The sequence below is a fragment of the Salvelinus namaycush genome, chromosome 14, assembly GCF_016432855.1.
Source record: "Salvelinus namaycush isolate Seneca chromosome 14, SaNama_1.0, whole genome shotgun sequence".
Lineage (NCBI taxonomy): Eukaryota > Metazoa > Chordata > Actinopteri > Salmoniformes > Salmonidae > Salvelinus > Salvelinus namaycush.
Window position 1 is genome coordinate 21,126,130 of NC_052320.1, and position 25,375 is coordinate 21,151,504.

At 42.2% G+C, this 25,375-nt stretch overlaps 1 protein-coding gene across 1 annotated transcript in view; it reads left to right on the forward strand.

Annotated features, from left to right (window-relative positions):
- Positions 1-16,714, forward strand: part of LOC120058660 (plexin-A2-like) — a 375,679-nt gene extending 358,965 nt beyond the window's left edge. The window contains exons 28-31 of the mRNA XM_039007410.1: positions 127-296; positions 724-936; positions 11,525-11,675; positions 16,550-16,714. Of these exons, the coding sequence (XP_038863338.1) occupies positions 127-296; positions 724-936; positions 11,525-11,675; positions 16,550-16,645 (630 nt within the window). The 3' untranslated portion in view covers positions 16,646-16,714. The remainder of the gene's footprint in view (positions 1-126; positions 297-723; positions 937-11,524; positions 11,676-16,549) is intronic.
- Positions 16,715-25,375: the final 8,661 nt, after the last annotated feature.

Sequence of the window (25,375 nt, forward strand, 5' to 3'; positions counted from 1 at the left end):
TTATGTAACCCGTGGCTATTGACACACTTTTGTCTCCGTAGGTTCTCTCCTATTCTTTGAGGAAATCAGTTGTTGTTGAGTGAGTTTATGTAAGTCTGAACTAGAGTGTTCATTGTTTTTACCCAGGGTACCCTGCAGAAGTTTGTGGATGACCTGTTTGAGACGTTGTTCAGTACCGTCCACCGGGGTAGCGCCCTGCCCCTCGCCATCAAATACATGTTTGACTTCCTGGACGAGCAGGCGGACAAACACGGCATCCACGACCAAGATGTCCGCCACACATGGAAGAGTAACTGGTGAGAAACCTGAATGATGTAGAATAGAAATGATAGGATGGGTCTATAATAGGATGTATAATATAGGATGCAATATGTATCAATGTGTATCTCTTAGTTCTACAAAAGAGTCATGACTAAACTTTATCAGAGGACGATACACTGAGTCATCAGTTAGAAACATTTTCAAATATAGCAGTACTGGATTCTGCCTGGAGTTATGAGCCTTAAGTTCCTCACTTTAGTGACCCAGAAAGAGGAGAGAAATAAAGTACTGATAGTTAGTGGATTCTGACTCTGACTGAGGGCTTTGGTAACCCAGGGAGTGAAGAAAAACACAGAGTGGATTCTGACTGACACATTTCTTTGCCCTCTCTCTCCCTCTCTCCCCCTCTTTACCTCCCTCTCTCTCTCTCTCCCCCCTTCTTTACCTCCCTCTCTCTCTCAGTCTTCCACTGCGGTTCTGGGTGAACGTGATCAAGAACCCCCAGTTTGTGTTTGACATCCATAAGAGCAGCATCACAGACGCCTGTCTGTCTGTGGTGGCCCAGACCTTCATGGACTCCTGCTCCACGTCAGAGCACCGCCTGGGCAAGGACTCTCCCTCCAACAAGCTGCTGTACGCTAAAGACATCCCCAACTACAAGAGCTGGGTAGAAAGGTAAGAGTGAGACAATATACACATGGTCATCTCCATCTCCATGTAAAAGAACCCATGAGCACCAGCATATGGAGTTTATAGGAGCATATTCAATTGGGAGTCTATTTGTTTTCCATCCTAAAAATGTGGAGGCTTTGATTTCTGTTCAGACAGATGGAAAAGTGGTCTTAGAAAACATCTACCAGACAAAGTCTTAAAAGGTGTTAGAAATACATTAAAACATGATGTTGAAGTAAAGACCCCTGCAACTAATATCAACACATATAGTTTCAGAGAAAATGTTCTGTCTTCTAAGTTTAAGAAACATTGCCTTATGCCTTGAAATGCCGTTACCAAAAACCCACATATCTTTAAGAAGTAACAAGTAAAGGTAGACCTACCACTTAGTTATAGCGGTTTTTACTAATATCAATTTTGTTTATGAATTATTAAGTGATCGAATTTCTGAAAATACTGAAAAATGTATACTATTGATACAATGGGAAATCATAGTAGTCACAAACAACAGTTGGGTTCACAAGTTAGGAAAGCACAGTATAGTACAGCACAGTGGAGTACAGTACAGTATAGTACAGCACAGTATAGTACAGCACAGTATAGTACAGCACAGCACAGTATAGTACAGCACAGTGGAGTACAGCACAGTATAGTACAGCACAGTATAGTACAGCACAGTGGAGTACAGTACAGTATAGTACAGCACAGTATAGTACAGCACAGTATAGTACAGCACAGTGGAGTACAATACAGTATAGTACATCACAGTATAGTACAGCACAGTATAGTACAGCACAGTGGAGTACAGTACAGTATAGTACAGTACAGTATAGTACAGCACAGTATAGTACAGCACAGTATAGTACAGCACAGTATAGTACAGCACAGTGGAGTACAATACAGTATAGTACATCACAGTATAGTACAGCACAGTATAGTACAGTACAGTATAGTACAGCACAGTATAGTACAGCGCTGTATAGTACAGCACAGTGGAGTACAGCACAGTATAGTACAGCACAGTATAGTACAGCACAGTGGAGTACAGTACAATATAGTACAGCACAGTATAGTACAGCACAGTATAGTACAGCACAGTGGAGTACAATACAGTATAGTACAGCACAGTATAGTACAGCACAGTATAGTACAGCACAGTATAGTACAGCACAGTGGAGTACAGTATAGTACAGTACAGTATAGTACAGTACAGTGGAGTACAGTATAGTACAGTACAGTGGAGTACAGTACAGTGGAGTACAGTACAGTATAGTACAGCACAGTATAGTACAGCACAGTATAGTACAGCACAGTGGAGTACAGTACAGTATAGTACAGCACAGTATAGTACAGCACAGTGGAGTACAGTACAGTGGAGTACAGTACAGTATAGTACAGCACAGTGGAGTACAGTACAGTATAGTACAGCACAGTATAGTACAGCACCGTGGAGTACAGTACAGTATAGTACAGCACCGTGGAGTACAGTACAGTATAGTACAGCACAGTATAGTACAGCACAGTATAGTCCAGCACAGTGGAGTACAGCACAGTGGATGACAGTACAGTGGAGTACAGTACAGTATAGTACAGCACAGTATAGTACAGCACAGTGGGGTACTGCACAGTATAGTACTGCACAGTGGAGGACAGTACTGTTTAGTACAGCACAGTGGAGTACAGTACAGTATAGTACAGCACAGTGGAGGACAGTATAGTACAGTACAGTGGAGTACAGTACAGTATAGTACAGCACAGTGGAGTACAGTATAGTACAGTACAGTGGAGTACAGGACAGTATAGTACAGCACAGTGGAGTACAGTATAGTACAGTACAGTGGAGTACAGGACAGTATAGTACAGCACAGTAGAGTACAGTACAGTATAGTACAGCACATTGTAGTACAGTATAGTACAGCACAGTGGAGTACAGGACAGTATAGTACAGCACAGTAGAGTACAGTACAGTATAGTACAGCACAGTGGAGTGCAGTACAGTATAGTACAGCACAGTATAGTACAGCACAGTGGAGTACAGTACAGTATAGTACAGCACAGTATAGTACAGCACAGTGGAGTACAGCACAGTATAGTACAGCACAGTAGAGTACAGTACAGTATAGTACAGCACAGTGGAGTACAGTACAGTATAGTACAGCACAGTGGAGTACAGCACAGTATAGTACAGCACAGTAGAGTACAGTACATTATAGTACAGCACAGTGGAGTACAGTATAGTACAGTACAGTGGCGTACAGTACAGTATAGTGCAGTACACTATAGTACAGCACAGTGGAGTACAGCACAGTGGAGTACAGTACAGTGGAGTACAGTACAGTATAGTACAGCACAGTGGAGGACAGTATAGTACAGTACAGTGGAGTACAGTACAGTATAGTACAGCACAGTGGAGTACAGTATAGTACAGTACAGTGGAGTACAGGACAGTATAGTACAGCACAGTGGAGTACAGCATAGTACAGTACAGTGGAGTACAGGACAGTATAGTACAGCACAGTAGAGTACAGTACAGTATAGTACAGCACATTGTAGTACAGTATAGTACAGCACACTGGAGTACAGGACAGTATAGTACAGCACAGTAGAGTACAGTACAGTATAGTACAGCACAGTGGAGTGCAGTACAGTATAGTACAGCACAGTATAGTACAGCACAGTGGAGTACAGTACAGTATAGTACAGCACAGTATAGTACAGCACAGTGGAGTACAGCACAGTATAGTACAGCACAGTAGAGTACAGTACAGTATAGTACAGCACAGTGGAGTACAGTACAGTATAGTACAGCACAGTGGAGTACAGCACAGTATAGTACAGCACAGTAGAGTACAGTACAGTATAGTACAGCACAGTGGAGTACAGTATAGTACAGTACAGTGGAGTACAGTACAGTATAGTACAGTACAGTATAGTACAGTACAGTATAGTACAGCACAGTGGAGTACAGCACAGTGGAGTACAGCACAGTGGAGTACAGTACAGTGGAGTACAGTACAGTATAGTACAGCACAGTATAGTCCAGCACAGTGAGTACAGCACAGTATAGTACAGCACAGTGGATGACAGTACAGTGGAGTACAGTACAGTATAGTACAGCACAGTATAGTACAGCACAGTGGAGTACAGTACAGTATAGTACAGCACAGTGGAGTACAGTACAGTATAGTACAGCACAGTATAGTACAGCACCGTGGAGTACAGTACAGTATAGTACAGCACCGTGGAGTACAGTACAGTATAGTACAGCACAGTATAGTACAGCACAGTGGAGTACAGTACAGTATAGTACAGCACAGTATAGTACAGCACAGTATAGTCCAGCACAGTGGAGTACAGCACAGTATAGTACAGCACAGTGGATGACAGTACAGTGGAGTACAGTACAGTATAGTACAGCACAGTATAGTACAGCACAGTGGGGTACTGCACAGTATAGTACTGCACAGTGGAGGACAGTACAGTATAGTACAGCACAGTGGAGTACAGTACAGTATAGTACAGCACAGTATAGTACAGCACCGTGGAGTACAGCACAGTATAGTACAGCACTGTGGAGTACAGTACAGTATAGTACAGCACAGTATAGTACAGCACAGTATAGTCCAGCACAGTGGAGTACAGCACAGTATAGTACAGCACAGTGGATGACAGTACAGTGGAGTACAGTACAGTATAGTACAGCACAGTATAGTACAGCACAGTGGGGTACTGCACAGTATAGTACTGCACAGTGGAGGACAGTACTGTATAGTACAGCACAGTGGAGTACAGTACAGTATAGTACAGCACAGTGGAGGACAGTATAGTACAGTACAGTGGAGTACAGTACAGTATAGTACAGCACAGTGGAGTACAGTATAGTACAGTACAGTGGAGTACAGGACAGTATAGTACAGCACAGTGGAGTACAGTATAGTACAGTACAGTGGAGTACAGGACAGTATAGTACAGCACAGTAGAGTACAGTACAGTATAGTACAGCACATTGTAGTACAGTATAGTACAGCACAGTGGAGTACAGGACAGTATAGTACAGCACAGTAGAGTACAGTACAGTATAGTACAGCACAGTGGAGTGCAGTACAGTATAGTACAGCACAGTATAGTACAGCACAGTGGAGTACAGTACAGTATAGTACAGCACAGTATAGTACAGCACAGTGGAGTACAGCACAGTATAGTACAGCACAGTAGAGTACAGTACAGTATAGTACAGCACAGTGGAGTACAGTACAGTATAGTACAGCACAGTGGAGTACAGCACAGTATAGTACAGCACAGTAGAGTACAGTACATTATAGTACAGCACAGTGGAGTACAGTATAGTACAGTACAGTGGCGTACAGTACAGTATAGTGCAGTACACTATAGTACAGCACAGTGGAGTACAGCACAGTGGAGTACAGTACAGTGGAGTACAGTACAGTATAGTACAGCACAGTGGAGGACAGTATAGTACAGTACAGTGGAGTACAGTACAGTATAGTACAGCACAGTGGAGTACAGTATAGTACAGTACAGTGGAGTACAGGACAGTATAGTACAGCACAGTGGAGTACAGCATAGTACAGTACAGTGGAGTACAGGACAGTATAGTACAGCACAGTAGAGTACAGTACAGTATAGTACAGCACATTGTAGTACAGTATAGTACAGCACAATGGAGTACAGGACAGTATAGTACAGCACAGTAGAGTACAGTACAGTATAGTACAGCACAGTGGAGTGCAGTACAGTATAGTACAGCACAGTATAGTACAGCACAGTGGAGTACAGTACAGTATAGTACAGCACAGTATAGTACAGCACAGTGGAGTACAGCACAGTATAGTACAGCACAGTAGAGTACAGTACAGTATAGTACAGCACAGTGGAGTACAGTACAGTATAGTACAGCACAGTGGAGTACAGCACAGTATAGTACAGCACAGTAGAGTACAGTACAGTATAGTACAGCACAGTGGAGTACAGTATAGTACAGTACAGTGGAGTACAGTACAGTATAGTACAGTACAGTATAGTACAGTACACTATAGTACAGCACAGTGGAGTACAGCACAGTGGAGTACAGCACAGTGGAGTACAGTACAGTGGAGTACAGTACAGTATAGTACAGCACAGTATAGTACAGCACAGTGGAGCACAGCACAGTATAGTACAGCACAGTGGAGGACAGTACAGTGGAGTACAGTACAGTATAGTACAGCACAGTATAGTACAGCACAGTGGAGTACAGTACAGTATAGTACAGCACAGTGGAGTACAGTACAGTATAGTACAGCACAGTATAGTACAGCACCGTGGAGTACAGTACAGTATAGTACAGCACCGTGGAGTACAGTACAGTATAGTACAGCACAGTATAGTACAGCACAGTGGAGTACAGTACAGTATAGTACAGCACAGTATAGTACAGCACAGTATAGTACAGCACAGTGGAGTACAGCACAGTATAGTACAGCACAGTGGATGACAGTACAGTGGAGTACAGTACAGTATAGTACAGCACAGTATAGTACAGCACAGTGGGGTACTGCACAGTATAGTACTGCACAGTGGAGGACAGTACAGTATAGTACAGCACAGTGGAGTACAGTACAGTGGAGTACAGTACAGTATAGTACAGCACAGTGGAGGACAGTATAGTACAGTACAGTGGAGTACAGTACAGTATAGTACAGCACAGTGGAGTACAGTATAGTACAGTACAGTGGAGTACAGGACAGTATAGTACAGCACAGTGGAGTGCAGTATAGTACAGTACAGTGGAGTACAGTACAGTATAGTACAGCACAGTATAGTACAGCACAGTGGGGTACTGCACAGTATAGTACATCACAGTATAGTACAGCACAGTATAGTACAGCACAGTGGAGTACAATACAGTATAGTACAGTACAGTATAGTACAGCACAGTATAGTACAGCACAGTATAGTACAGCACAGTATAGTACAGCACAGTGGAGTACAATACAGTATAGTACATCACAGTATAGTACAGCACAGTATAGTACAGTACAGTATAGTACAGCACAGTATAGTACAGCGCTGTATAGTACAGCACAGTGGAGTACAGCACAGTATAGTACAGCACAGTATAGTACAGCACAGTGGAGTACAGTACAATATAGTACAGCACAGTATAGTACAGCACAGTATAGTACAGCACAGTGGAGTACAATACAGTATAGTACAGCACAGTATAGTACAGCACAGTATAGTACAGCACAGTATAGTACAGCACAGTGGAGTACAGTACAGTGGAGTACAGTATAGTACAGCACAGTGGAGTACAGTATAGTACAGTACAGTGGAGTACAGTACAGTGGAGTACAGTACAGTATAGTACAGCACAGTATAGTACAGCACAGTATAGTACAGCACAGTGGAGTACAGTACAGTATAGTACAGCACAGTATAGTACAGCACAGTGGAGTACAGTACAGTGGAGTACAGTACAGTATAGTACAGCACAGTGGAGTACAGTACAGTATAGTACAGCACAGTATAGTACAGCACCGTGGAGTACAGTACAGTATAGTACAGCACCGTGGAGTACAGTACAGTATAGTACAGCACAGTATAGTACAGCACAGTATAGTCCAGCACAGTGGAGTACAGCACAGTATAGTACAGCACAGTGGATGACAGTACAGTGGAGTACAGTACAGTATAGTACAGCACAGTATAGTACAGCACAGTGGGGTACTGCACAGTATAGTACTGCACAGTGGAGGACAGTACTGTATAGTACAGCACAGTGGAGTACAGTACAGTATAGTACAGCACAGTGGAGGACAGTATAGTACAGTACAGTGGAGTACAGTACAGTATAGTACAGCACAGTGGAGTACAGTATAGTACAGTACAGTGGAGTACAGGACAGTATAGTACAGCACAGTGGAGTACAGTATAGTACAGTACAGTGGAGTACAGGACAGTATAGTACAGCACAGTAGAGTACAGTACAGTATAGTACAGCACATTGTAGTACAGTATAGTACAGCACAGTGGAGTACAGGACAGTATAGTACAGCACAGTAGAGTACAGTACAGTATAGTACAGCACAGTGGAGTGCAGTACAGTATAGTACAGCACAGTATAGTACAGCACAGTGGAGTACAGTACAGTATAGTACAGCACAGTATAGTACAGCACAGTGGAGTACAGCACAGTATAGTACAGCACAGTAGAGTACAGTACAGTATAGTACAGCACAGTGGAGTACAGTACAGTATAGTACAGCACAGTGGAGTACAGCACAGTATAGTACAGCACAGTAGAGTACAGTACATTATAGTACAGCACAGTGGAGTACAGTATAGTACAGTACAGTGGCGTACAGTACAGTATAGTGCAGTACACTATAGTACAGCACAGTGGAGTACAGCACAGTGGAGTACAGTACAGTGGAGTACAGTACAGTATAGTACAGCACAGTGGAGGACAGTATAGTACAGTACAGTGGAGTACAGTACAGTATAGTACAGCACAGTGGAGTACAGTATAGTACAGTACAGTGGAGTACAGGACAGTATAGTACAGCACAGTGGAGTACAGCATAGTACAGTACAGTGGAGTACAGGACAGTATAGTACAGCACAGTAGAGTACAGTACAGTATAGTACAGCACATTGTAGTACAGTATAGTACAGCACAATGGAGTACAGGACAGTATAGTACAGCACAGTAGAGTACAGTACAGTATAGTACAGCACAGTGGAGTGCAGTACAGTATAGTACAGCACAGTATAGTACAGCACAGTGGAGTACAGTACAGTATAGTACAGCACAGTATAGTACAGCACAGTGGAGTACAGCACAGTATAGTACAGCACAGTAGAGTACAGTACAGTATAGTACAGCACAGTGGAGTACAGTACAGTATAGTACAGCACAGTGGAGTACAGCACAGTATAGTACAGCACAGTAGAGTACAGTACAGTATAGTACAGCACAGTGGAGTACAGTATAGTACAGTACAGTGGAGTACAGTACAGTATAGTACAGTACAGTATAGTACAGTACACTATAGTACAGCACAGTGGAGTACAGCACAGTGGAGTACAGCACAGTGGAGTACAGTACAGTGGAGTACAGTACAGTATAGTACAGCACAGTATAGTACAGCACAGTGGAGCACAGCACAGTATAGTACAGCACAGTGGAGGACAGTACAGTGGAGTACAGTACAGTATAGTACAGCACAGTATAGTACAGCACAGTGGAGTACAGTACAGTATAGTACAGCACAGTGGAGTACAGTACAGTATAGTACAGCACAGTATAGTACAGCACCGTGGAGTACAGTACAGTATAGTACAGCACCGTGGAGTACAGTACAGTATAGTACAGCACAGTATAGTACAGCACAGTGGAGTACAGTACAGTATAGTACAGCACAGTATAGTACAGCACAGTATAGTCCAGCACAGTGGAGTACAGCACAGTATAGTACAGCACAGTGGATGACAGTACAGTGGAGTACAGTACAGTATAGTACAGCACAGTATAGTACAGCACAGTGGGGTACTGCACAGTATAGTACTGCACAGTGGAGGACAGTACAGTATAGTACAGCACAGTGGAGTACAGTACAGTGGAGTACAGTACAGTATAGTACAGCACAGTGGAGGACAGTATAGTACAGTACAGTGGAGTACAGTACAGTATAGTACAGCACAGTGGAGTACAGTATAGTACAGTACAGTGGAGTACAGGACAGTATAGTACAGCACAGTGGAGTGCAGTATAGTACAGTACAGTGGAGTACAGGACAGTATAGTACAGCACAGTAGAGTACAGTACAGTATAGTACAGCACATTGTAGTACAGTATAGTACAGCACAGTGGAGTACAGGACAGTATAGTACAGCACAGTAGAGTACAGTACAGTATAGTACAGCACAGTGGAGTACAGTACAGTATAGTGCAGCACATTATAGTACAGCACAGTGGAGTACAGTACAGTATAGTACAGCACAGTATAGTACAGCACATTGGAGTACAGCACAGTATAGTACAGCACAGTAGAGTACAGTACAGTATAGTACAGCACAGTGGAGTACAGTACAGTATAGTACAGCACAGTAGAGTACAGTACAGTATAGTACAGCACAGTGGAGTACAGTACAGTATAGTACAGTATAGTACAGCACAGTAGAGTACAGTACAGTATAGTACAGCACAGTGGAGTACAGTACAGTATAGTACAGCACAGTGGAGTACAGTACAGTATAGTACAGCACGGTGGAGTACAGTATAGTACAGCACAGTGGAGTACAGTATAGTACAGCACAGTATAGTACAGCACAGTGGAGTACAGTACAATATAGTACAGCACAGTGGAGTACAGCACAGTGGAGTACAGCACACTGGAGGACAGCACAGTAAAGACAAGTATAGTTCAGTACTTTACAGTAGAGTAGAGTTCAGTACAGTACAGTACACAGTAGAGCACACTATGATGTACTGTATTGTACTGTACTGAACTATACTCTACCGTACTCAACTGTACTGTGCTCGACTGTACTCTATTGTACTGAACTCTACTTTACTGTGCTGTACTGTACTCTACTGAGCTCTATTGTGCTATACTGTACTGTACTCTACTGTAATGTACTGAACTATACTGTGCTGTACTGTACTGAGCTCTATTGTACTGAACTCTACGTTACTGTACTGTACTGTACTCTACTGTAATGTACTGAACTATACTGTGCTGTACTGTACTGAGCTCTATTGTACTGAACTCTACGTTACTGTACTGTACTTTGATGTCCAAACTTGTGAAACATAGACATCTGTGATTGGTTCAGATTTAGTCCGATCCTGACCAACCAAATTTGGTCTTGTTTGTGGGCAGAGCTCATTAAAATAATAGCAAGTGTGTAGAATAATACCCAAATATGCAAAGGATATTACATATCTATCCATACCTTTGTGTACCTACAGTATTTAGGATACATCACCATGAATAAAATCCATAATTGTGCATTTCTGTATGCAGATCAGATCATGTAGAAATTCCTTTACCACAATTATGTTACCGGGTGTAAATCCACTTCAATAACCAAAATAGATGTTTTCAAAGTCAGTGAGTCATGTCATAGATGACACCCCATTCTTTCTGCAGACATCGTGAATCATTATTTGGAGCAGATATTTAACAGTTTTTCGAAAACATGGACACAGAAAACTGAAGATTTTTTTCTGTTACTAAACTTTGCATCTGCACAGTTCTTACAGTAAATATGTTTTTGTAAAAGTGTAAATTGTTCAAATTAGTCCTTGTGCATAGAGTTTTGTATTTGTTGAACTTTTAAATAAAAGGTTTTTGTTTGGCATACATTTTAAGTCTGAGCACAAATCTGTTATCGTGGAATTGCCCACATACAATTCTATATCCTTGTTTTATTACCGCTCATACAAACTGTTTTATAGTATTATATATGTACTAGTAAAATGTGACTAATATGTAGAAAATGAGGCTCAACTTTCCAGGAAAGCATTGTGGTATAGAATATGTGCATGTTGATAGTGAGTGTCGCTCCCTGTATGTGCCTCCAGGTACTATGCCGACATTAACCGTCTGCCAGCCATCAGTGACCAGGACATGAATGCCTACCTGGCAGAGCAGGCCAGGCTCCACTCCACAGAGTTTAACATGCTCAGTGCTCTCAACGAGATCTACTCCTATGTCTCCAAATACAGTGAGGAGGTGAGTCCTGACACACACACACACACACTGCAGTGATGGACATTCTAATAGGCTAGGCTACAATCCTATTAACCCTCCTATTCACTCAAGGCTAGTTAAAGGTCATTCCTAACTCATTTAGAGTGTTTCTAGAACTTTTAGAAAGGCCAAGTTTCTCTGATTTGATGCTATTCTTAGAAATAACCATACTCCCCACTCCACCACATCACATAACCCATCCTAAGTGCCATATGTCCCGGGCCAGTGAGAGCTGTAGCAGACCTGGCTGTGGGTGTATGATATGTGGAGGAGCGACAGGAACAGCAACTGTACAAGCAGCTCAGCATGCCGCCCCATCCCCTGAGTGGTGTGAAGGAACACAGCCCTGTTCTCTCCCTCTCTCTGTGGCTCTCTGGGGCAGAATCAAGATGTGGCAGACCATTTGTCTCAGATCACAGGGAGAGTGAAGAAGGGGGTTGAGGGGAAGAGAGGGGAGAGATGGAGAGACAGAAAGAGAGTTAGAGAGACAGACAGAGAATGAGGGAGGGCAAAGTGAGAAAGAAAGGGAGGAGAGAGAGAAAGAGAGAGAAAGATTTAGGAGGAGAGAGAGAGAATGATTAGGGGAGGAGGAGAGAGAGAGAGAGAAAGAGAGAGAAGCATGGAATAGTGCGACAAAGAAGAGACGGAGAGAGGCGAAACAATGTGGAGAAAGAGAAGGAGAGAGAAGACAGAAAGAGAGAGGGGGAGAGAGAGAAGGAGAGAGAGGGGGAGAGAGAAAGAGAAAGGTTTCTGTAATGGAGACGTTCCGGCTTTAATGTCAGCAGCTCCTCTGAGAGCCATTAGTCTGACCTTTATATTAGACCACATTCACAAGAATTAGGAGCCCACTCTCTTCTCTCTCACTTTCTTTTATTTTGTATCTTTCTCTCTTCCACTCTCTCTGTCTCTCTCTTCTACCTCCTCTTTCCTTCCTGCCCTAAGAGCTTGATGCTGCTGTAGCTGGAACTAGGGCTCACTTTAACTCTCTCTCTTTAAACCTCTCATAGACCACCTCTTTAACTCTCTCTCTTTTAACCTCTCATAGACCACCTCTTTAACTCTCTATTTTAACCTCTCATAGACCACCTCTTTAACTCTCTCTCTTTTAACCTCTCATAGATCACCTCTTTAACTCTCTATTTTAACCTCTCATAGACCACCTCTTTAACTCTCTCTCTTTTAACCTCTCATAGACCACATCTTTAACTCTCTTTTTTAACCTCTCATAGACCACCTCTTTAACTCTCTCTCTTTAAACCTCTCATAGACCACCTCTTTAGCTCTCTCTCTTTTAACCTCTCATAGACCACCTCTTTAACTCTCTATTTTAACCTCTCATAGACCACCTCTTTAGCTCGATCTCTTTTAACCTCTCATAGACCACCTCTTTAACTCTCTATTTTAACCTCTCATAGACCACCTCTTTAACTCTCTCTTTTAACCTCTCATAGACCACCTCTTTAACTCTCTATTTTAACCTCTCATAGACCACCTCTTTAACTCTCTCTCTTTAAACCTCTCATAGACCACCTCTTTAACTCTCTCTATTTTAAACCTCTCATAGACCACCTCTTTAACTCTCTCTCTTTAAACCTCTCATAGACCACTTCTTTAACTCTCTCTATTTTAATCTCTCATAGACCACCTCTCATAGACCACCTCTAACTCTCTCTCTTTAAACCTCTCATAGACCACCTCTTTAGCTCGATCTCTTTTAACCTCTCATAGACCACCTCTTTAACTCTTTATTTTAACCTATCATAGACCACCTCTTTAACTCTCTATTTTAACCTCTCATAGACCACCTCTTTAACTCTCTATTTTAACCTCTCATAGACCACCTCTTTAACTCTCTATTTTAACCTCTCATAGACCACCTCTTTAACTCTCTCTCTTTAACCTCTCATAGACCACCTCTTTAACTCTCTATTTTAACCTCTCATAGACCACCTCTTTAACTCTCTATTTTAACCTCTCATAGACCACCTCTTTAACTCTCTCTCTATAACCTCTCATTGACCACTTCTTTAACTCTCTATTTTAACCTCTCATAGACCATCTCTTTAACTCTCTCTCTTTTAACCTCTCATAGACCACCTCTTTAACTCTCTATTTTAACCTCTCATAGACCACCTCTTTAACTCTCTCTCTTTTAACCTCTCATAGACCACCTCTTTAACTCTCTATTTTAACCTCTCATAGACCACCTCTTTAACTCTCTCTCTTTAACCTCTCATAGACCACCTCTTTAACTCTCTATTTTAACCTCTCATAGACCACCTCTTTAACTCTCTATTTTAACCTCTCATAGACCATCTCTTTAACTCTCTATTTTAACCTCTCATAGACCACCTCTTTTATTGCCACTCTCTATCCTGCACTTTCTTCTCGCTTTGTCTCTTCTTTTACCTCATGCTCCTTCTCCACTCTAACTTTCTTTCTCTCTCTCACACACACACACACACACACACACACACACACACACACACACACACACACACACACACACACACACACACACACACACACACACACACACACACACACACACACACACACACACATGCCCTCTCTCTGTCTCCTGAGTGCTTATGCCCTTATCTGTAGCTGTCGGGGTTGTTTGTTCCTTGCCTGACTCCTTGTGCGGCCCCTCTATGAACGGGCTAGAGCAATACTAAATGGATTAGAGAGATGGTAGACAGAGGGAGGGAGCTGCACCTGCATACAGCACAGCAGATTAATAACAGAGTGGTATGAGGAGGAGGAGAGGCTCCGCTGGGCTCTGCTCTGCCAGCCTCGAAGAGCACTTAGGCAGATGAGAGCGAGACAACAGGCAGGGAGTCTACTATGGGACAGATTGCTGGAGCTATGTACAGACTGCCAAGAGACCCTAAGAGAAACTAGTCTTCAATAATGTCCCCACAGTGTGTTTAGCACAATGCCTACAATGCTTAGTTATGGCAACACTGTTTATTCCTGGGAGGCATATCAAGCTTTTTCAGCCCTTATTCTTGTTCAATGAACCCCTGTTCTCATAGAATACATTTCTGTCATATAGAAAAAGGAGAGATGTGCTGCATTAGCATTGATCCATACCTGTGATCTTATTGGGTATTATTTCCCCTGTTTGATACAAGCACATGAAAAAGCCCCGCCAGCCACCGCGATGTAACGCCGATGTACATACAGCATGTCATGACTGTGTGACACTGCAGACAGCAGAGAGGAGACCCTGTCGGATTCCCCTTTGAACAAGACTTGACAAATGCCACGTTTACGGAGAGAGAAAAGCATAAGATGAAACCGAGAAAGGGCATTACACAAGTTGGATTCCTCGGTTTTGTGTTACCATCTCCAACAGAGACAATGTTATATTCATTAAATAAAAAGCACACATGATCCCACCCATCCAACAGACAGTGAAGTCTGGACCTTTTGCGTGCTGACTGGCACAGACCAGAGTCATAAACTCAGCAAAAAAAGAAACGTCCCTTTTTCAGGACCCTGTCTTTCAAAGATAATTCGTAAAAATCCAAATAACTTCACAGATCTTCATTGTAAAGGGTTTAAACACTGTTTCCCATGCTTGATAAGCAATTAATGAACATACACCTGTGGAATGGTCGTTAAGACACTAACAGTTTACAGACGGTAGGTCAATTGAGGTCAGAGTTATGAAAACTTAGTAAAGAGGTCTTTCTACTGACTCTGAAAAACACCAAAAGAAAGATACTCAGGGTCCCTGCTCATCTGCGTGAACGTGCCTTAAGCATGCTGCAAGGAGGCATGAGGACTGCAGATGTGGCCAGGACAATAAATTGCAATGCCCGTACTGTGAGACGCCTAAGACAGCGCTACAGGGAGACAGGAGGGACAACTGATCGTCATAACAGTTTCAGATCATATGTAACAACACTTGCACAGGATCGGTACATCCGAACATCACACCTGTGGGACATGTACAGGATGGCAACAACAACTGCCCGAGTTACACCAGGAACGCACAATCCCTCCATCAGTGTTCAGACTGTCCGCAATAGGCTGAGAGAGGCTGGACTGAGGGCTTGTAGGCCTGTTGTAAGGCAGGTCCTCACCAGACATCACCGGCAACAACGTCGCCTATGGGCACAAACCCACCGTCGCTGGACCAGACAGGACTGGCAAAAAGTGCTCTTCACTGACGAGTCACGGTTTTGTCTCGCCAGGGGTGATGGTTGGATTCGTGTTTATCGTTGAAGGAATGAGCGTTACACCGAGGCCTGTACTCTGGAGCGGGATCGATTTGGAGGTGGAGGGTCTGTCGTGGTCTGGGGCGGTGTGTCACAGCATCATCGGACTGAGCTTGTTGTCATTGCAGGCAATCTCAACGCTGTGCATTACAGGGAAGACATCCTCCTCCCTCATGTGGTACCCTTCCTGCAGGCTCATCCTGACATGACCCTCCAGCATGACAATGCCACCAGCCATTGTCAGTACTTAATGCAGCTGGTGGCCACACCAGATACTGACTTACTTTTGATTTTGACCCCCCCTTTGTTCAGGGACACATTATTCAATTTCTATTAGACACATGTTAAGTTTGCTGAAAATAAACGCAGTTGACAGTGAGAGGACATTTATTTTTTTGCTGAGTGAATACTTTATTAATGTCATTCCTTACCATTCAGTCAACATTGGCTGTGTTGTACAGATGTAATTGAGCATTACATCAGCAATTGTCTATATGTTCTATTTAAAGTTTTCTTGCAAAATATTTGCATATCAAGGGTCTTTGCAATTGATTGAGTCCCTGCATGTGGCTTCCGGGTTAGAGTGACACTAAATCATGTTGTTGTCCTGTCTCTAACCCCTCCCAGATCACCATGGCCCTGGAGCAGGACGAGCAGGCTAAGAAACAGCGTCTGGCCTACAAGGTGGAGCAGCTCATCTCAGCCATGTCCCTGGAGAGCTGAGACAGACCACGGGATTAGACGACTGGACCGGCCCGGGATGTCCATCAGCCACCCAACAAACAGTCCCGATACTCACCGTGTGATGGACAACTAACCACCACGGACCTGGGACATTTTTAAATCCACAAACAAAGAGTTTTGTTTTTATCTTATTTTCCTCTCGTGCCATATTGCCACCACCTGGCTAAAAGACGCCATAGTCTCTGGAAACATGGATGGTGATGATGATGATGTAAGGTGGGACAACCACACCACAGACCTCCATAAAGGCTACATGGCATATTTCTTTCCAAAGGATATTATTTTTGTGTTGTGTGTGTATAGCCCTGAAGGAGAGATTTGTTGAGAGACAGAACAAACAGAGGGGAGATCTTATAGTCAGATACACTCTCTGTCTGCTCAACTCACAACAGAGACACTGAAAGAAGAAGAAGAGAGATGGAGGATAAAGACTTCTCATGTTTGATTCCAGAGATATTCTTCCTGAGTTTTGCTTCCAAATGTTTATTTTTGTATGTGTACATTTTGATTTTATTGGTTGCAGTTGAGCCATCTTCCTCTTGATACATACATGGACATTGTTGTACTGTACAAAGTCAAAGGTTGTGTTATAACACATGTTATAGGCTGGTGTAGCCATCAGAAAGACATGGTGCTATGTCATGTCTTGTCCTGTTCTCCTCTGTTCTCCTCAGACAGTATTACCATTCATTATCAACATGATACTCGAGACCAAGTGGACAGAACCCAGCTCTGACTGTAACCCATCAGCCCTGTACAGAAACCAACCAAATGCATCCTCATCGTACGAGAGCGAACGGAACTCAGAACAGACCTCCTCTGGAGGGGTCAAAGTTCAACCAGCATGCTTATTAACCCCAAACCCCTTTACCCTGTGTGATAAGAGAAAATACACAGGTCCACAGAGTATGTTGGGTATAAGGACAAAACAACAACCAGCCATACTGGTTTATATAAGACCCTCCTCAGCAGTAACGTCATCTGTATGTACTGTAGGTTCTGTTTCATACATGTCAATGTATGTGAATGTATAAAAGCAGATGTGGGGTTTTCTTTTTCGTTTGGGTTTGTTTTCTAAACAAAATGGAGTTAGTTGAACAGAACTCTATAATGTCTAAATAGATGGCCAACTGAACATGTACTGAAAATGCATCCGTCCTAGTCCTTTGCCCCACTCACAATGTTTTACCTGTTACCAAATCTCTATCTCTATCATAGGAGGGTGTGTACTATGCCGTCTGTATTGTAGGCGTCTTTGCCGTGGCTACGCTGCCCTTAACGTACAAATACCATAATATACTGGAGACTAGATTCTAGAGGCCTGCCAAGATGGGGACTGAGGCCGTCAGGCCGGCGGCAGCAATAGTCAAAATACTCCGAAATATAACCATTGTTTGTGTGGCTTTTGGGGATCAGATCAAGTGTGTGTGTAAAACTTGCATGCATCGTATCACATGTCAGAAGAAGTGTTTTAAAGGTCTATCTTTGTTTTTTAAGTGCCAATGGATCAGGCTAGCTGGAGATGGCCAGCAGCTAAATGTTAGCAGACGTTCCTTTTCTACCCAACTACTACACCAACAACAATGTCTTTCTACAAGATAGTAAGAAGAAGCCTGTGTGGGTCTAGTTTGAGTAAGTGCCAAAAGATCCTGTCGTTTTAAATTATTCACTGATGTGTCCAAATCGATGAATGCTTTACAGAGGGAGCCAGCCAAGCCCTCAAACTGAAGTAGAGTCTGTAGAGAGGTGCTCATGTAACTGGAAGCTTGTGAACAGGCAGCAGGTACGAAGGAATGTACTGTAGTAGGCTCAGGAGAGACACAACTCCGTATAATAGTTACTTGCCCTTTTTTGTTTTTGGCAAGAAGAAAATATCTCAACCGCAAGCATGGACAAAAGAGGATATAAACGTCAGACATAATGCATGTTACATTACCAGGTAGATCTTTGGTAAGATTGGATTGTCCTGTACCAAACTTAACCCATTCATGAAAGGATATATAGACTGACTTCCAGTGAGGAATAAGAGGGAACCTTACATGTACTCGTCATAGCTGGATGACCACATACTGTAGATTCCCTCTGCTGGATTAGTGACCACCACCATTCTCTTTTCTCCAGACTTTGATGTTTGCTCATTGTTTACATCAGTACTTGAAACTAGGTAGTATTAAAGGTGTACAGTATAATTACATTATTTATGGATGGAGAAAATATAACACCAATGTTGATGGATGAAAGGTGCTTATTATTTTCTCTGCTGCCTTAGAGCTCCAAATGAACCAACCATAAAACCCCTGATTTCTCCTGATTCTTCTTCACCACTTCGACACTAATCTACAGCCTCTGGTGGCTCCATTTTGTTGAATTTGACACTGTCCTTTTGATAAGGTACCTGGGCTGCCACGGTGTGTGAAGAAGTGAAAAGGTGAAGAGGGTATGATCTGGTTCTGTACAGGAAGGTGGGTGGTGATTCAGTCATCTCGCCAGAGCTGTTTGAAGAGTAGAGCTCAGTCAGAAATGAGAGAGAAACACCTTTATTTTTTTCCTACTTTTTCTCCCCAATTGGTAGTTACAGTCTTGTCCCATCGCTGCAACTCCCGTACGGACTCGGGAGAGTCACCGGTCGAGAGCCATGCATCCTCCGAAATACAATCCTGCCAAGCCGCACTGCTTCTTGACACACTGCTCGCTTAACCTGGAAGCCAGCCGCACCAATGTCTCGAAGGAAACACCGTACAACTGGCGACCGTGTCAGCGTGCACTGCGCCCGGTCCGCCACAGGAGTTGCTAGTGCGCGATGGGACAAGGACATCCCCGCCAGCCAAACCCTCCCCTAAGCCAGACGACGCTGGGCCATTTGTACGCCGCCTCATGGCTCTCCCGGACATGGCCGGCTGCGACACAGCCCGGGATCGAACCCGGATCTGTAGTGACGCCTCAAGCACTACCGATGCAGTGCCTTAGACCGCTGCGCCACTCGGGAGGCCCTGAGAAACCCCTTTAGCTCTGATTTCCTGCTTTGAAGCAGTGATTTGATCGGAGTGTAGTTGTGTGATCAGGAGATAGATGAAAAAACACATCAAAACTGGTAAAGAGAAATGCAGGGAGACCACATGATTGGCATGGTATTAATATCTCCAGCCAAGCGGGGTGGATGGGTATAGGGAGAGAGGGAGGGATGTCTGTTGGCCCCCTGGTAAGCAGTAACTACGCCTGCTCAACACAAATGCCGTGTCTATAGGTGCACTCTAAATATAGACACAGACACTCATGCTCAAATGTACCTTGTATATTGTTACGCTATATTCTCCATAGTAGTAACAGATTAAAGGCCCAAGGCAGATGTTTTTATCTCAATCTAAAATCATTTCTGGGTAACAATTAAGTACCTTACTGTGATTGTTTTCAATCAAAATGGTCAAAAACAAAACAAAATAGCTTCTCATCAAGAGCAATTTCTCAAGCAAAACTCCATCCCACCAAAACAGGCTGAAATTACAGGCTTTTCAAACAGCTCTTACACTAAAAGGGTATTATCATATTTTTCACGATTTAACAGTATTATTCCACCTCATGTTTTTGACTGCACTGGGCCTTTAAAGGAAAAAGTGGGATTTGACTTGAACAAAGTTTGCTTTTCTCTTAAGGGACCTTTATTTAATGTTCTGTTTTTGATTTGTCTTTATTTTCATAAACTACTCTTCACTGTTTTTGCTTCACTGTTCTTAAAATTATCAATCTAACTTTGTATTTTGGTCAGCATGCCATAACACTAATAGAAAATACATTTCACACATCGTATTATTCCTTCAGTCTTAACTCACATCTGTCTGCGTCTGACGTTTTGTGAAAGAGATTTTCATTGTTTTTTTCATACTATACACTTTTGTATTTCTTGGGAGATGATGACATTCAATAAGAAATTAAAAGGTACATTTTTTATAATTATGTTTGTTTGACATTCTGCAGCGCAGAATTTAATTTCACAGCCAGTTAATGGTCTCTGAGACATGTTGCAGTTGATACACGTTGGCGATAGAATATTATTAAACGGCGACTTCATTTCCACTACAGAAGACATGAGACCTAATTGACGAAGATTGTGCACTTTTCTGCTCTTGGCGCTGTAGGTGATGTAGTGATGGGTTTACTGCTATGTTTCATTACTCACAGAAAAACAATAATTATTCACCTTTTTCTTTTCTCATGATGTCAGTCGGAGGAATTGAACATCAGATTAGTAATATTCTCATGTCGAAAATATCACGGAATATGAAATGAATATCCTTCTTCCATTCTAAACACAACACAATGTAGACAACCCTTTGTAGACACTGGAGTTCTGTAATATAATCAATACAAATGATGACAATGATAATAATAATGGCTGTCCTTGTTGTTTTATAAAAGTGTTGTGAAAATTGTAAGAAAGTTAAAAGTATTTAAAGAAATTGTTCTTGTGTTTTTTTATTTGCTTTGGTTTTGTTATGATAATATATTATTGTGTACCTATTGTAAATATGAAGCACACCTATTTTGCAAGCCAAGGATTCACTTTGTACTGTTGTTATATATAAATAAACTTTGCTGGTTAAAAAAACACATAGAGCTGAAGTACACTGCCTTGTCTGATTGACACGAGATGAAACAAACTGCCTCTGAGAATCAGACTAGGAGAATCCTGGGCAAGCATATTGCATGTGTTAGCTACAGTACGACAGATACAGGCAGTCAGAAGTCGGAGATATTAGGGCTGGGAATTGCCAGGGACCTCACGATACGATATTATCATGATATGTAGGTGGCGATACGATATGTATTGTGATACTCATGATTCTATATGTATTGGCCCAGTAAATCACTGGGACAAGCTTCCTGCCATTCAGGACCTATATACTAGGCGGTGTCAGAGGAAGGCCCAAAAAATTGTAAAAGACTCCAGTCACCCAAGTCATAGACTGTTCTCTCTGCTACCGCACAGCAAGCGGTACCGGAACACCAAGTCTAGGTCCAAAAGACTCTATACCAGCTTCTACACCCAAGCTATAAGACTGCTGAACAATTAATAAAATGGCCACCCGGACTATTTACATTGATACCCGTCCCCCCTCTTTGTTTTTACACTGATGCTACTCGCTGTCTATTATCTATGCATAGTCACTTTACCTCTACCTACATGTACAAATTACCTCGACTAACCTGTACCCCCGCACATTGACTCGGTACCCCCTATATATAGCCTTGTTATTTTATTTTGTACTTTTTTTTACTATAGTTTGTTTAGTAAATATTTTCTTAACTCTATTTCTTGAACTGCATTGCTGGTGTAGGGCTTGTAAGTAAGCATTTCACAGTAAGGTCTACATCTGTTGTATTCGGAGCATGTGACAAATCAAATTTGAGTTGATTTGATTGCAATTTGATACTGCGATTTTATTGCGATATGATGTTTCAATATTTTATGTTGCTAACTATTTTTGTACTGGAGAGAGACAAGAGAGAGCATGAGAAAATTAGTTTTGATCAGTCATGGAAACAAAAGTACTGAAAACATGTTGGCCGCTATTTACAAAGAAGATGGAGAACAAGCTATAGTATAAAAAATACTGGAGTTTTGGCGCACAACCGACTAGTGATAGGTAATGCTACCTACAGTAGCTAAAAGAATTCCATCACTAGGCGACATCATGAATATTATATTTTTGATCTCAGGGTTTATTCTTGATCAAAAAAGGGCTTAGGTGGTGGGGTGGTGTTCTTCGGCTTGCAAGCAATCGGCTTGGCTGAATTTCAGACAGCATAGACATTTTAGCATTTCTAAGCCAATTTCCTGCTATGCTACACATTTCTCCATGTAGCTGAGAGAAATATTTGCAGTTTTAAAGTTAATTTCCTGCAATTCTATATATTTTTCCATGCAACTGAGAGAAAATTATGCAGTTTTAAAGCAAATTTCCTGCGATTCTACACACAGTGCCTTCAGAAAATATTCATACCCTTTGACTTATTCCACATTTTGTTGTGTTAGAGCCTGAATTCAAAATGGATTAAAAACAATTTCTCACCCATTTACATACAATACCCTATAATGACAAAGTGAAAACGTGTTTTTAGAAATGTTTGCAAATTTATTGAAAATGAAATACAGAAATATCTCCTTTACATAAGTATTCACACCTCTGTGTCACCTTTGGTGGCAATTACAGCTGTGAGTCTTTCTGAGTGAGTCTTTGCACACTTGCATTGTACAACATTTGCACATTATTCTTTTTAAAAATCTTCAAGCTGTCAAGTTGGTTGTTGATCATTGCTAGACTGTAACGTTCGTCGTCTGAAGATGAGGAATCATCGGACCAAAGCGCAGCGTGGTAAGTGTTCATGTTAATTTATTAAAACAGAACACTAAACAAAATAACAAAGAGAATGAACGAAACGAAACAGTCCTGTCTGGTACAGACACAAAGACAGAAAACAACTACCCAAAAAACACAGGTGGGAAAAGGCTACCTAAGTATGGTTCTCAATCAGAGACAACGATAGACAGCTGCCTCTGATTGAGAACCACACCCGGCCAAACACACAGAAATAGAAAACATAGAACACAAAACATAGAATGCCCACCCCAACTCACGCCCTGACCAAACCAAAATAGAGACATAAACAAGGATCTAAGGTCAGGGCGTGACATAGACAGCCATTTTCAAGTCTTGCTATAGATATTTAAGCTGATTTAAGTCAAAACTGTAACTAGGCCACTCAGGAACATTGAATGTTGTCTTGGTCAGCAACTCCAGTGTGTATTAGGCCTTGTGTTTTAGGTTATTGTCTTGCTGAAAGGGGAATTTGTCTCCCAGTGTCTGTTGGAAAGCAGCCTGAACCAGGTTTTCCTCTAGGATTTTGCAATTTCTATTACAATTTATTTTTATTTTAAAAACTCTGTAGTCCTTGCCGATGACAAGCATACCCATAATAACATGATGCAGCCAAATATGAAGAGTGGTACTCAGCGATGTGTTGTGGATTTGCCCCAAACATGACGCTTTCTATTCAGGAGATAATTTGGACCGCGGGTCTTTTAATATGGTCCCCCATGTTTTCTGAGCCAAAAAATGTAATACAAATTAATATTTTTATTTTTGTGTTATAATTTTCAATGTTGGACATGAAAGACTAAAAACACCACGGTATAAACACCAGGGAATCAGCTCCAAGTGATTTTAATGTAAGAAATCTGTTCCAAGGTATTCGTACGTAATCTAGCCGCAATATTAAAGCTGATCTACCCCCTAATTCTTTTTTTATTATATATACAGTTGAAGTCGGAAGTTTACATACACTTAAGTTGGAGTCATTAAAACTCGTTTTTCAACCACTCCACAAATTTCTTGTTAATTAACTATAGTTTTGGCAAGTCGGTGAGAACTTCTACTTTGTTTATGACACAAGTAATTCCAGTGGGTCAGAAGTTTCCATACACTAAGTTGACTGTGCCTTTAAACAGCTTGGAAAATTCCAGAAAATTATGTCATAGCTTTAGATGATTCTGATAGGCTAATTGACATAATTTTAGTCAATTGGAGGTGTACCTGTGGATGTATTTCAAGGCCTACCTTCAAACTCAGTGCCTCTTTGCTTGACATGATGGGAAAATTAAAAGAAATCAGCCAAGACCTCAGAAAAAAAAGTTTAGACCTCCACAAGTCTGGGAACAATTTCCAAATGCCTGAAGGTACCATGTTCATCTGTACAAACAATAGTACGCAAGTATAAACACCATGGGACCACGCAGCCGTCATACCGCTCAGGAAGGAGACACGCTCTGTCACCTAGAGATGAATGTACTTTGGTGCGAAAAGTGCAAATCAAACCCAGAACAACAGCAAAGGACCTTGTGAAGATGCTGGAGGAAACCGGTACAAAAGTATCTATATCCACAGTAAACTGAGTCCTATATCGACATAACCTGAAAGGCCGCTCAGCAAGGAAGAAGCCACTGCTCCAAAACCGCCATAAAAAAGCCAGACTACGGTTTGCAACTGCACATGGGGACAAAGAGTGTACTTTTTGGAGAAATGTCCTCTGGTCTGATGAAACAAAAATAGAACTGTTTGGCCAGAATGACCATCGTTATGTTTGGAGGAAAAAGGGGGAGGCTTGCAAGCTGAAGAACAACATCCCAACCGTGAAGCACGGGGGTGGCAGCATCATGTTGTGGGAGTGCTTTGATGCAGGAGGGACTGGTGCACTTCACAAAATAGATGGCGTCATGAGGGAGGAAAATGATGTGGATATATTGAAGCAACATCTCAAGACATCAGTCAGGAAGTTAAAGCTTGGTCGCAAATGGGTCTTCCAAATGGACAATGGCCCCAAGCATACTTCCAATGTTGTGGCAAAATGGCTTAAGGACAACAAAGTCAAGGTATTGGAGTGGCCATCACAAAGCCCTGACCTCAATCCTATAGAAGATGTGTGGGCAGAACTGAAAAAGCGTGTGCGAGCAAGGAGGCCTACCCACCTGACTCAGTTACACCAGCTCTGTCAGGAGGAATGGGCCAAAATTCACCCAAATTATTGTGGGAAGCTTGTGGAAGGCTACCCGAAACGTCTGATCCAAGTTAAACAATTTAAAGGCAATGCTACCAAATGAGTGTATGTAAACGTTTGTGTCACGTTCTGACCATAGTTCTTGTGTGTTTTGCTTGT